The 13,483-nt window shown below is 37.2% G+C and overlaps 1 protein-coding gene across 1 annotated transcript in view; it reads right to left on the reverse strand.

Annotated features, from left to right (window-relative positions):
- LOC117402892 (mitogen-activated protein kinase kinase kinase 5-like) overlaps nt 1-13,483 on the reverse strand; it is a 70,456-nt gene that overhangs the window by 20,169 nt on the left and 36,804 nt on the right. Inside the window, exons 10-17 of the mRNA XM_034004495.3 lie at nt 12,053-12,206; nt 11,360-11,467; nt 9,336-9,385; nt 7,457-7,552; nt 7,059-7,140; nt 4,817-4,950; nt 2,656-2,783; nt 1,328-1,464 (exon numbers count right to left, since the gene is read on the reverse strand). Coding sequence (XP_033860386.2) covers nt 1,328-1,464; nt 2,656-2,783; nt 4,817-4,950; nt 7,059-7,140; nt 7,457-7,552; nt 9,336-9,385; nt 11,360-11,467; nt 12,053-12,206 — 889 coding nt within the window. The remainder of the gene's footprint in view (nt 1-1,327; nt 1,465-2,655; nt 2,784-4,816; nt 4,951-7,058; nt 7,141-7,456; nt 7,553-9,335; nt 9,386-11,359; nt 11,468-12,052; nt 12,207-13,483) is intronic.

Below are 13,483 nucleotides of genomic sequence, written 5' to 3' on the forward strand. Positions count from 1 at the left end.
ATGTCTGTCTGACATTAGGAGGGTTCAGGTTTATAATTATAACTACTTCCTGTATCTTGTACTTGACTTTACTCAAGTATCCGTATTCATGTGTTTTTTTATAATTGCTCTTATTTGAAATCATTGTCATCCATTCATCGTACTAACTACGTGCTTATACAAGACTTCACTCGTATAAGCAAATAGTTTTTCTGTAAGTTAACTGCTCTTAGTCGAACCCACTCTTACATGTAATTATTTATTGTACACTCTATTTTTTGCTCTTATTTGAATTTGATCTTTTGCTACTGATTTTATTGTACTTTACAACTGCTCTTATCTGTATTATGATACTCTGTAATGTGATATTCTGAAATGTGATGTTTTACAATGTGATATTTTGTAATGTGATACTTTGTACTGTGATATTTTGCAACAATTGTAAGTCTGCTAAGAAATAAATTTCTTCTCTGGGTAACAGGCTCCAAGTCATTAGTTTTATTATGCTAGTATGTAAAAGATGTGTAAAATCTATAGTATTCCTGCTTTAGGACCCCATTACATTGCACCTACAGAAATAGATGCTTAAAACATTTTATTTTTTATTTAACTTTCATTTTATTATGACACTAACTCAGAGATGTAATATCGATTTTACAAGCAAAATCTAGTATCTGTAGAAAAAATTTTTTTCACTACACTGTAATTGTGTAGTACTTGGTGGGTTGTGCATTTTTACAGTTTTCATTCTCTATTTAACAGATTTTCAATTAACTTTAAAACTGCCTCATTAAAAAAATAAAAGATTCTCAAGCAGAAACGGATAAAAAAACAAAAAAACATTAGAAGGTTATTTGAAGGCAAATTGGGTGGGCAGACAACAACAAAACAAAAACAAGATAATTAACATTTACCAATGTGCCTGTCAACAGCATACAAAAAGCACTGCAGTGAAATTAAGCAGGAATTAATGTTGTACACTTGCGGATGTGGCTACCTACAATATTAGTACAAAGGGCCTCCATGAGTGTTTGAAGCTGCAGGGGCATTGTTATTCAGTTGCTTGCCAAAAAGTATTTTCTTATATTGTAGTTAAACTATAAAGAAAAATATACAATTCAAATAAGTTTAAGCAATTCAGAACATTCTGAGCACCATAGCAAAGGCTTAGTAAATTGGCCCGTAGTGTCATTTATCTCTACTGTCAACAGAAACAGTCCGAATAAAGTTCTTCATGCAACAAGAGTGCTCAGACATCCCGGCCTCTCTTCACACTGGAGAGAACTCTGGAGAGGTTTGCGGAGAGTGTGTGTTTTTACAAAAACACAAATACAAAAAAAGACCTTACCTTTATATCCCTATGTGCTATCTGATTGTCATGAAGGTATTTTAACCCTTCCAGGATCTGCTTGGTGTAAAAGCCTATTGTTTGCTCGTTATTCTTTAAGGGTCCCCATTTTGATCGCAGGAGAGCAGAAAGGCTTCCTGTAATTAAAATACAACATTTTAATAATTACAACATTACAACACAAATAGTTGCTATTGCACTGTGCTTTTTTTTCTTTAAAAAACAAACCAAAAAAAACAACATTATCACGACACTCCCACATTACCCAATATAATTTACTACATAAAGCAGTGTGGAGTAGTGGTTAGGGCTCTGGACTCTTGACCGGAGGGTTGTGGGTTCAATCCCCAGTGGGGGACACTGCTGTTGTACCCTTGAGCAAGGTACTTTACCTAGATTGCTCCAGTAAAAACCCAACTGTATAAATGGGTAATTGTATGTAAAAATAATGTGATATCTGTATAATGTGAAATAATGTATAATGTGATATCTTGTAACAATTGTAAGTCGCCCTGGATAAGGGCGTCTGCTAAGAAATAAATAATAATAATAATAATAATAACGGTCAGGGCATGCTGGCCTTACATTTGTTTGTTTGTTGTTGTGCATACACCAGTTGCTACACTAATATAAATCCCCTATTTCAATGAATGTGATGAAATTAAATGTTTATTTCAATGCATTATATCTATCTGAAGTAGATTTATTTTTCCCATGTTGATGCATGCAGTTAAACCTAGTTATTAACCTGAAAACAAAAAGCAGCTCAGCTGTTTTGCAACATAATATTTTTAAATTACAGATACAGACCTGGTGTTCTGTATGGGCTTTTTAATTATTTAGAACTATGAGCCCAACTCAAAGTTGTAATTAGGAAAAATGTTTTTTAAAGTCTGTTTTTATGAGGAAAATACAGTTTGATAGGATTTTTCCATGCTGTGATTTAATATAAAACAGTAAATCATTAAGGACCTGATTTGGTGTGAAATAGTTCCACAAATACATAGCAGATGTGGGGAGTTATCCCATTTCTGGGTAAGAATGATTACTTTTTTTTTTTAATCATTTGAAGTCTTCTGCCATGCACAAAAATGCACTGTGTTTTAATGTTAACACTTTTTCCCTACCAACAAAAGTAAGGAATACATTCAAGAAAATGACAAGTTTCAACAAGTGTTCATACATTACACTGAAACACTGTGGCTGTGGAGGTCTTGTACATAAACACAGACTGGATAACCAAGTATCTTACACATGCAAAAATGAACAGTCCAGTCTTCATGCTAAAGAAATATAACTCGCAGTAACAGATGATGTAACAAGCTTACCCCCAGGGACTTGCTCCATGAATATCTTGATGAAGCCATTTTCACTGATGGAGCCCAGATACTGGACTATATTCTTGTGCTTGAGGTGTTTATGTAGAGCTATCTCTTCATGCAGAGGCTGGGAGTATCTGAGGACAAAGCATACAACTACTGTTTACTGTTCAGTTCAGTTTCATACCGTATAACAGGTATTCAGGTGAAATGACTTGGGTGTAACAACTAATCTAGTTTTTGTATAACGTGGGAGAACAAGTAAGTTTGCAAGTAACCTTTTTTTTGACAGGAATAACATTCCTTAGTGGGAGAACAATGGAACAGATGGCACACAAAAACCATTGGCTTTACAAGCTACATATTTGTGGCTGATTTCACTCTTGTGAAATGAGGACTATAGGAACTTGTGATAAGCTTAGAGTTGAGACAAGAAATATTTCATATCATATTCACTACCTCTTGACATTTTTGTTACTGGTATAGCACAAAAGAATAACTAACTAACTTTCCAACTCTCATCGCATCCTATGGTTTCTCATACCATTTCTATGCTGATGATGCTCAGATTTTCCTCTCCTTCCCCACCTCTGACTCCACCATCTCCTCCCGTATCTCTACCTGTCTGTCTGCTATTTCCTCCTGGATGCACTCGCATCACCTCAAACTCAACCTCTCTAAATCTGACCTCCTTTTCTTTCCCTCCTCCTCCCCCTCCTCTGATCTCTCCATCTCTGTTCCTCTGGAATCTACCACACTCTCTCCCTCTTCCTCCGCTAAGAACCTTGGAGTCACCCTGGACCCCTGCCTCTCTTATTCCCAGCACATCTCCACTCTGGCACGCACTTGCCGATTCTTCCTGAGCAACATCCGAAGAATCCGACCCTTCCTCACCAACTATGCTACCCAGCTGCTGGTCCAGGCCCTGGTACTCTCCCGCCTAGACTACTGCAACTCCCTCCTGGCTGGCCTCCCTGCGTCCGCCACCCGTCCGCTCCAGCTCATCCAGAACTCTGCTGCCCGCCTGGTGTTCTCTCTGCCTCGCTTCGCCCACGCTACTCCACTACTCCGCTCGCTCCACTGGCTCCCGATCACCGCTCGCATCCAGTTCAAGACTCTTGTACTAGCCTACAGATGCCTTGACCAGTCTGCACCCAGCTACCTCCAGACCCTCATCTCTCCCTACACCCCCACTCGACCTCTCCGCTCCGCCTGCACTAGAAGACTAGCTCTACCACCGCTACGCTCCCCTGCCTCCAAAGCCCGCTCCTTCTCCACCCTTGCTCCGCAGTGGTGGAATGACCTTCCTACAGATGTCAGGACTGCCCAGTCCCTGACCACATTCCGGCGCCTCCTTAAGACTCACCTCTTCAAAGAGCACCTGTAGAACTCCTCTGTTTGTACCCTGGGACACTATCACCCTTCATGTAAATGTGCTTTATTTTGCTCTTATCAGCCCATATTTTACTGCATTTAATCCTGTACTTCAGAATACTGTAATCTGCCAAGTTTTTAACCTGTAGTACTTTGTATTTAATCACATCCTGATGTAACTATCACTATTTAATCATATCCTGATGTAACTATCACTATTACCTGCTGTATTATTGAATTGTGGTTTGTCAAACTTGTACTTTACTTGAACAAAAGTTATTGTATTTCTTGCTCTTATTGTATTACTTGTATTGTAACGCTAGAAATGTTTTTGCTTACGATTGTAAGTCGCCCTGGATAAGGGCGTCTGCTAAGAAATAAATAATAATAATAATAATAATAACTAAGAAACAGAGGATACTTCATGAACGAGAATGACTGGAAAACCAAGTAAAAAAAAAATCACTCTAATGTTGAATATGAAAAACACTTGTGGTTATAAAACATAATTACTTTACAATCTCAGCACATCTAAAATGACCACAACTATCTCCCATTAAGAGAATAGTATGTATCAACCTACGTAAATAGGGCCCAATTTTGGCCCGTAGTTATACGCAGTCAAGGCACTGTATTTTGCATTTTATTGTGGCTTCCCCTTAATTTGGTGCTTTTGAAGAACGTTTGCACTTGTAACTGCCGCAAAATTGATAGCTCTGGCCAAATAGATAACCTGTTTATTCAATTTTTTACACATTTGTTTTGTGTTGTACAACCACAAACATTCAATGCATACCTGCTGTCTCTCTCAGGAATCTCCTTGATAGCAATTCTGACCTGGTTACTCAGGTCTCTGCCTGCGTAAACAACTCCAAACGTTCCCTTTCCAAGGACCACCCTCTCGCCATTCTCATCGTATTCATAGTCATACTGGTAGATAATCAGGAAAAACATGTGCTTTATTGGTAGGTTTGGTGTGAACCATTCCAAAATGTACAGTATACAGGACTCGTACAATATACAGTTCTTTGTTTACTGCTTAAACCGAGGCAAACTATCTGGTAACGTATAGCTCCGTATGACGAATGTAGTGAATACTAATATGTGCTTATCCTTTCCCCAAAAACAGTATAAAGACATTGACAAAGAAATATCAGTGGTATAATGTTTATATATATATATATATATATATATATATATATATATATATATATATATATATATATATAAATATATATACACACATACATGCACTCTACCATATAAAAAAAAGAATTATATATATACAGTACTGTGCAAAAGTTTTAGGCAGGTGTGAAAAAATGCTGTAAAATAAGAATGCTTTCAAAAATAGACATGTTAATAGATTATATTTATCAATTAACTAAATGCAAATTGAGTGAACAGAAGAAAAATCTAAATCAAATCCGTATTTGGTGTGACCACCCTTTGCCTTCAAAACAGCATCAATTCTTCTAGGTACATTTGCACAAAGTCAGGGATTTTGTAGGCATATAGTCAGGTGTATGATTAAACAATTATACCAAACAGGTGCTAATGATCATCAATTCAATATGTAGGTTGAAACACAATCATTAACTGAAACAGAAACAGCTGTGTAGGAGGAATAAAACTGGGTGAGGAACAGCCAAACTCAGCTAACAAGGTGAGGTTGCTGAAGACAGTTTACTGTCAAAAGTCATACACCATGGCAAGACTGAGCACAGCAACAAGAGACAAGGTAGTTATACTGCATCAGCAAGGTCTCTCCCAGGCAGAAATTTCAAGGCAGACAGGGGTTTCCAGATGTGCTGTCCAAGCTCTTTTGAAGAAGCACAAAGAAACGGGCAACGTTGAGGACCGTAGACGCAGTGGTCGGCCAAGGAAACTTACTGCAGCAGATGAAAGACACATCATGCTTACTTCCCCTCGCAATCGGAAGATGCCCAGCAGTGCCATCAGCTCAGAATTGGCAGAAAACAGTGGGACCCTGGTACACCCATCTACTGTCCGGAGAAGTCTGGTCAGAAGTGGCCTTCATGGAAGACTTGCAGCCAAAAAGCCATACCTCCGACGTGGAAACAAGGCCAAGCGACTCAACTATGCACGAAAACACAGGAACTGGGGTGCAGAAAAATGGCAGCAGGTGCTCTGGACTGATGAGTCAAAATTTGAAATATTTGGCTGTAGCGGAAGGCAGTTTGTTCGCCGAAGGGCTGGAGAGCAGTACACGAATGAGTGTCTGCAGGCAACAGTGAAGCATGGTGGAGGTTCCTTGCAAGTTTGGGGCTGCATTTCTGCAAATGGAGTTGGGGATTTGGTCAGAATTAATGGTCTCCTCAATGCTGAGAAGTACAGGCAGATACTTATCCATCATGCAATACCATCAGGGAGGCATCTGATTGGCCCCAAATTTATTCTGCAGCATGACAACGACCCCAAACATACAGCGAAAGTCATTAAGAACTATCTTCAGCGTAAAGAAGAACAAGGAGTCCTGGAAGTGATGGTATGGCCCCCACAGAGCCCTGATCTCAACATCATCGAGTCTGTCTGGGATTACATGAAGAGAGAGAAGCAACTGAGGCTGCCTAAATCCACAGAAGAACTGTGGTTAGTCCTCCAAGATGTTTGGGCCAACCTACCTGCCGAGTTCCTTCAAAAACTGTGTGCAAGTGTACCTAGAAGAATTGATGCTGTTTTGAAGGCAAAGGGTGGTCACACCAAATACGGATTTGATTTAGATTTTTCTTCTGTTCACTCACTTTGCATTTAGTTAATTGATAAATATAATCTATTAACATGTCTATTTTTGAAAGCATTCTTACTTTACAGCATTTTCACACCTGCCTAAAACTTTTGCACAGTACTGTATATATAAAAATCATGTATGTTGTTTACTGTATTCATCCTTGGAGCCACATTCCGTCTCTGCACTATAATACAACTTCAGAAAAGCACTAGTACTAATACTGTACATGGCCAATTATTTAGGCCACAAAATGTTAGACTCAGTCACACAAGTAGCTCTCCCTTACCTCAAGGGTGTACCCCTCACACTCTCCCTCATCTGGACCCTTGCCAGACTCCTCAGTGATGCAGTTCACCATCTCACAGAACCTGGGTTAATTCAAACAGCACACATTAACACACAGACAAAACAATGAAACTGGTATTGTCCTGGGGCTTGCAAGCCATCTGAAAGTATGTCTGAATGTTTGACATACCAAGACTACTGCAGCGCCTGCTTCAAGGTCTCCTGCCATTGCAAAGAGCAATACATGCTTCATAAAGTGTAAAGAATTTAATTACATGTAGGTGTTGCAAATAGAAATAGGTCTTGGTAATGGCCCTGGAGCCTTCTGTCATAAATAATGAAACGTTCTGAACAGATTATGAGCTACTGTTTAAAATGCAGAACAGAAAAACCACAAACCTCTTACAATGGAGCTCAGTACAAAAGCAAACTTGAAAGCCTTCAGCATTGTGCAGAACATACAGGAAAGAACATCGCTTGTCGAATTGTGAAACACTGCAAAAAAAATACACACAAGCACAAGTTACATAGACCTGCCTTGCTAGTGCACAATAGTACCGTGTTCAGACATAATATATAATATTAGCATGGCATAGTTTGTTAAGAAAAATATTATTTAGTAATGTTCCAGTACAGTTTTGTTTTCATTTTCCTTTTTGTAATAACGCAGGGAATGAAAAGCGGAACCTCTTTGTAAGAATACAAGGAAATAACACTGATGTTGATTTATTCTATAAAGCAAACTTTTGACAGGCTCAACATACCGTAAAACTTCAAATAATCGCCTGTCTCCAATACACGCCGGGTCTGTTAGCAAATACTGTAAATAAACGCTAGGTCTCTATTACTGCCATTGAAGCTGAGGAAGATGAGGAGGAGCTTGAGCGTAATGAACTGCTAGTAAGTGACAACAATTAAAGTGACTCTCAGGATTAATAAATAATAATAATAGAAAACGTAATTTAAGGTAGGCCTACACATAATGCATATTTGTTTAATGCAGTTATTACGTTATTAAAAGTTTTGATAATTTTAAGCGTGCCTAAAGTAGGCTTAACAATGTACAAGTTTGAGATTAAACAATACATTATTTTTGATAATGATACTTATTGCTTTTATTGTTCAAGTTTGTATTATTATTTTTATTATTGTGCTGTAAACGTAGCCTACACACCTGTGTTCTAATATCTACAGGGCTGTCTTTTAGTGGATTTAACTGTTATTATTATTATTATTATTATTATTAACAATGGTAGATTCAATTCCGTTGTTAAATACAAATTTGTACTTCTGCATTTTCCAACGTTTTGCATACCGTATCCTTGTTAACCAGTGCATATAAAAAGGCTGTAATAATACTTTCGCTTTATACTTGAGGGTGTACAATACAATGTAATTTTGTTATAAAACAAAACTGTTACTCAGTTCCCACTGACAGACAACCTTTTAACAAAGTTGCTGGAATGTTTAAATTGAGTTACGATGTTGCTACAAGGTTGTGTGTTAGCGGCTTCTCAATGACCGCATGAAGCATGTGAAGCTAGCGATCTAATATAAACGCCGGTCTCCAATACACACCGGGTCTGCTGGCAAATACTGTAAACAAACCCCAGAGGCACTTAATTGAAGTTTTACGGTAACCTCATTATGTTACAGGGTTACAAAAGGTTCTGGTGTGTCTGTGGACTCATTTGAATTATATTGTACTTATAAAATATTCTTCACACACTGACAGTACTGTGTGTGTCCTGTCTACTTCTCATTTGCATTTTCTGCTACAATATTTATTTTCTTCAAAAGCTGGTCTTCTGAATGAAGCATTCATAGTTCCCTATGCCTTTGCTTTAAGTAGTAAAAAACATAACCAGTTCCAGTTTCAAACTGTAAACTTGGTCCTTGTGAAAAGGAACCAAATCATTTAACGGCAACAGTATTCTTACTGAGAAGCAAATGTGTGGTTCCAAATTTTAGACAAAGCAGATGCAATGGAGATTACTGATTGGCAGAGGTTTTGGATACAGTCCTGACAATTGCAACAGCTAGGTTTCTGGAGCTCAAATGAAATTAGGCTGACAGATCACTTTATGAAAATAAAGACTTGTTGGAGCAGGGAGCACACATTTTATTTATTTTTTTATCTTGTATTGCTGCCCACCCTCATACAACCGATAAATCTCTTCGAAACCTCCTCCTGACCCACCAAGTACAGCAGCTTTATATCTGTAGTTGTGCTTTTAGGAGGAATAAAACAACTCTATAACGTAATTTGGAAACTTGCCTTACACCCCTGATTGAGGCAGCTGTAAAGTTCCACTCGTGAATCCCTTTCTGCAGGTTGTTCCGTGTGGAGGCAAGATGAGAAAGACAAAAAACATAAATCTGAACACGCAGCTGTTAATGTATTTAGCCTGACCCATCAGGATGTGTACCCCAGGAAAATGAGCAGTCATAGCAATACATTGATATGTAAACACAGTGTAATTAACCACACAGTTAAAACTAAAATGAGGCTAAATAAAATGTAATACAGTAGTTTATTCCTGATGATATTTAAACTGTGGGTTGCAACAAACAACCTTTTTCAGGTTTGAAAGATCACTTGAGCTGTTACTGTACTCATTCCATCTTTAATTACACTCAAGAAAAAAAAGCCTCTTGGTTATAATCAGGGATCCTAGGAATCCGTTTGTTGCGGAATAACATGGAAAAATGCAGACTTACTATGTTTTTGGAGATTTTTTGGTTTTACACTTGGGGAGGGGCAAAAAACATGCAAGGCTTTTTTGTTTGTTTGATAATAACCAAATCAATACACGTACCATATATAAAACACTAACACAGGCAACTTTGCTTTAAATTTATGTAAACATACTTGTCTAATAAAACTGCTTGTGGTATTCAAGTTCAGTTTACTTCAGTATTCAGAGCTGTTCAAAGACACCGAAAACAATAAAGATCACCCCTAATGATCGGGTCAACGAGTTTGGCAAGAACGAATTTCACGTCGATGGTAATGTGCTGTTACACTCATAGGTAGGCCATTGCAGAAAACATGGGAAGCGCTAAACATAAATTGAATGCAAGGAAACGTAAACAAGATGAGGCTGAAACAGCAGGGTAATCGAAAACACTGAAACAGACCTCTGTGTTTGGATCATTTCAGCGTCTTACAACTGCCAAAGAACACTGTGAAACTGTTGTTTCAGATTTTGTCAAAATGTGTGTAAAAGCTGACATTCCTCTGTACAAAGTGGATCAATCAGCATTTCAGCATTTCAGCCAGCACATTAGGGAGGTGGTGCCATTCCAAAGTCAGACCAATTGTAGTTGGAATGCTGCAGCTCTATTTTAACAATAGCTGTCCTGATGATGAAGACTAACATGAATATATGAATATATATATATATATATATATATATATATATATATATATATATATATTTTTTTTTTTTTTACAACAGGGAACCATTTGTAATATTTGAAGTTTTACTGATTAATGGCACTGGTAAGCTTGTAACTTGCTTAGAATCTGAAAGTGCAACCATTTTTATTTTATTTATTTATTTAGCAGATGCATTTATCCAAAGCTACTTCCACATGTTACACTGTAATACAAAGTTACAGTTCAATAATAATGAAAGTTATAAACTAAAATACAACATAGAGTGTTCATATGTTAACCGTTATCTAATAGTACTGTTTGTGTGTCTTATAATGTGGCAGGAAAACTCATTTTTAACCCTTTTATCTTACTCGCAGAATAACATGGATTTTTCTATTTTTTTTTTTTTTTTTTTTTTTTTACTGCAGAAACCTAGGATCCCTGGTTATAATTAGCAATAGACAAAAAAATAACCATTACAGAGCATCACTGTTTTATTGGTGTTTATTTTGCTTTCTATAGTCAAACAGTTTTTTAAGTCAAGGGACAATATGTTAAGTATACTAAATTACAAAGTGTCAAATGTGATATAATTCCATTTTCACCTCATTTAAGAGTCCCCAAAGGGTTACAGCTTGAACCTATATTACATGCCTATATCTTTCTTTGACCTCCCCAATATTTAATTTGTATCAGATATCACTGCATTATGGTGTTATAATGTTGTCATATTTACTAATAAACTTTTTATATGATGTTCACATAATTTATTGCATCTCAAAACCATAAAATTATTTATGACTTCAAGCTGCAGTGGAGTGGAATTGTACAGTACAGCATCTCTTCCCTGTAGTAGCTTTCAAGTGCATATGTGATATCTGTTTTGTATCTGAAATCACTCCTATTCCATTGGATAATACCTTGTCATCCGGTGCCACTTGCCATATGGACACAGTCTTCTCTTCAGCTTCATTGTTGATAGACAGATAAGAAGGTTGGTAGACTTTGGTGGGCTCTAATATCAACACCTAGGTAGTAAAATAGACAAGTTTAGAAAGCTGTTTTGCCAAAAAGCGTAAAATGAAGGTTGTTTGCAAACCTGCAATTACACAAGGTCACTATGTAGAATGCAAGACAAGTCCGAGACACCTGTGCATATAAAATCTTTAATGGCTTTATGGTAAAACAATTTTCTCACTACCAAAACCAAGAACAGTTTCTAACAATGCCAATGCCCACAAGGCCACAAGCCAGCCAAAATGCCTTGATTTCAATTCTACTAAAAGTCTCTAAAATTCATTTTATAAAAAGTGTATGTATCTTGTTACATCTGACAAAGCAACCAAAGAATTTGTGGTTAGTGGCAAGTAACTTTGGAACAAATTAAAATAAATAAAAGAAACTCCTCTATGTAACATTGTTTGGGAGCTATTTGTTTTTCATGGAAGAGTAAATTATAAAATATGTGGGTCATACAATGGTAGCCTTGCGATGAGGTAGACTAGCATTAAAGTAAATAATATAATTAGCTAGTTACCTTACCTGGCAAAAAAGAATCTGAACAAACCTGAGAAAGATAAAGAAAAAAGCAACATGGATGCTGTAATACTCACAGGGAAACGAACTAAAGACAATTCCTTCTTTGTGGCTTCTACAAGGAAGTCCATCCAAAAATCCATTAGCTCCTGCTTGGGGTTGGGCTGTTCTATATTCTGCTCCTTAAATTGCTGGTAAATCAGTATAGTCTCCACCAGTGAGCGCAAGTACCTGCAGTTCAAAGAACGATTACTTTGCAACAAAACTACAATAGAGAATGATTTAGGATATGTGCAATAACCACCCCAGATATAGGCCTGTAATATCCCTGATCCATCAAAATGAGATAGATAGATTAAGACTGGTTTCACAGACCCTGATTAATGAGTCTTGAACTACGTACCTAAAGTAAAATTATTCCACCATTTACCCTGACAGACATGATTACAAAACTGAGGGATGTATTCCTCCATCTGTCAAGCATGATTCATTAACTGAAAGAAAGCAGTCACATAGTAGTGTACTATTTATATTGGGACATGTTCATTAAACATTACCGTTTCTGCAATGCATACGCTGTCAGGGTTTTATTTTTAGCCTCTACTTGCACAATGTTCAATACATAGCAAAAGAAAACAGAAACAGTGTGCATTTTTTTCAGTAGTACCTACTACTGCTATTAGGTTGCACTAGAGTTGCATGTAAACACTATCTGTAACGTAGTGTGGCGGGATTCAGTGCAAGTTGTTATACATGCCGTACAAACTCAAATAAGTACAATTATAAAATGACTTGGATAAATTAAACGTCGTGATTGGCTGAACAAGATCACATGACCATGCAGTAAGAATTGTTTTATGCACAGCTATGGTCGAATCATTCCTGAAGATCAATCAATTTCCTTGAATTTATTTTCTTTAAACTCTCTAAATCTCGATCTGTTCGGCCATGGCAATAGTTCCTGTATAGCTCCAATCTAAAGTCATTCCACCAGACTGCAGGATCTAAAGTTGGGCTGGAGATTGGTTGTATCGGATCTTAACAACAAAGGGACAGCGTATGACAAAAAAAATGAATTAAAAACAAAACACCATAGGTTTATATTTTCAAGAATATGGTATAAAAAGTTAAATACACTGCGGTACTTGAAGACATCAGTGTGTATTACAATGTAGTGAACAGTTTTGTGCAGGTTGACATATGACTGATATGATTCTGCATGACTGCCTCACTGACTGTTTGATAATGTAATGTTGTACTCTTGATGAAGTGCAGCTTAGTATTATTTGCAATTTTATTTCTCCATCAATGTCCGTGAATTCACAGTTGGCTGCTTGTTGTCTCAGTCGTGTGTGGTACTCATCTAACAATTCTCCCGTCTTTTTCTGTATAAAATATTCATTTAACTTTTCTACTGCTTTATTGTAATATTCAGCGTTGCCTGTATTGGTTAAGGTATCAAATATTTCATACACCTTTTCTCCGGCAAAATGCTATAACACGGCCCA

This window comes from Acipenser ruthenus, chromosome 5 (assembly GCF_902713425.1).
Source record: "Acipenser ruthenus chromosome 5, fAciRut3.2 maternal haplotype, whole genome shotgun sequence".
Lineage (NCBI taxonomy): Eukaryota > Metazoa > Chordata > Actinopteri > Acipenseriformes > Acipenseridae > Acipenser > Acipenser ruthenus.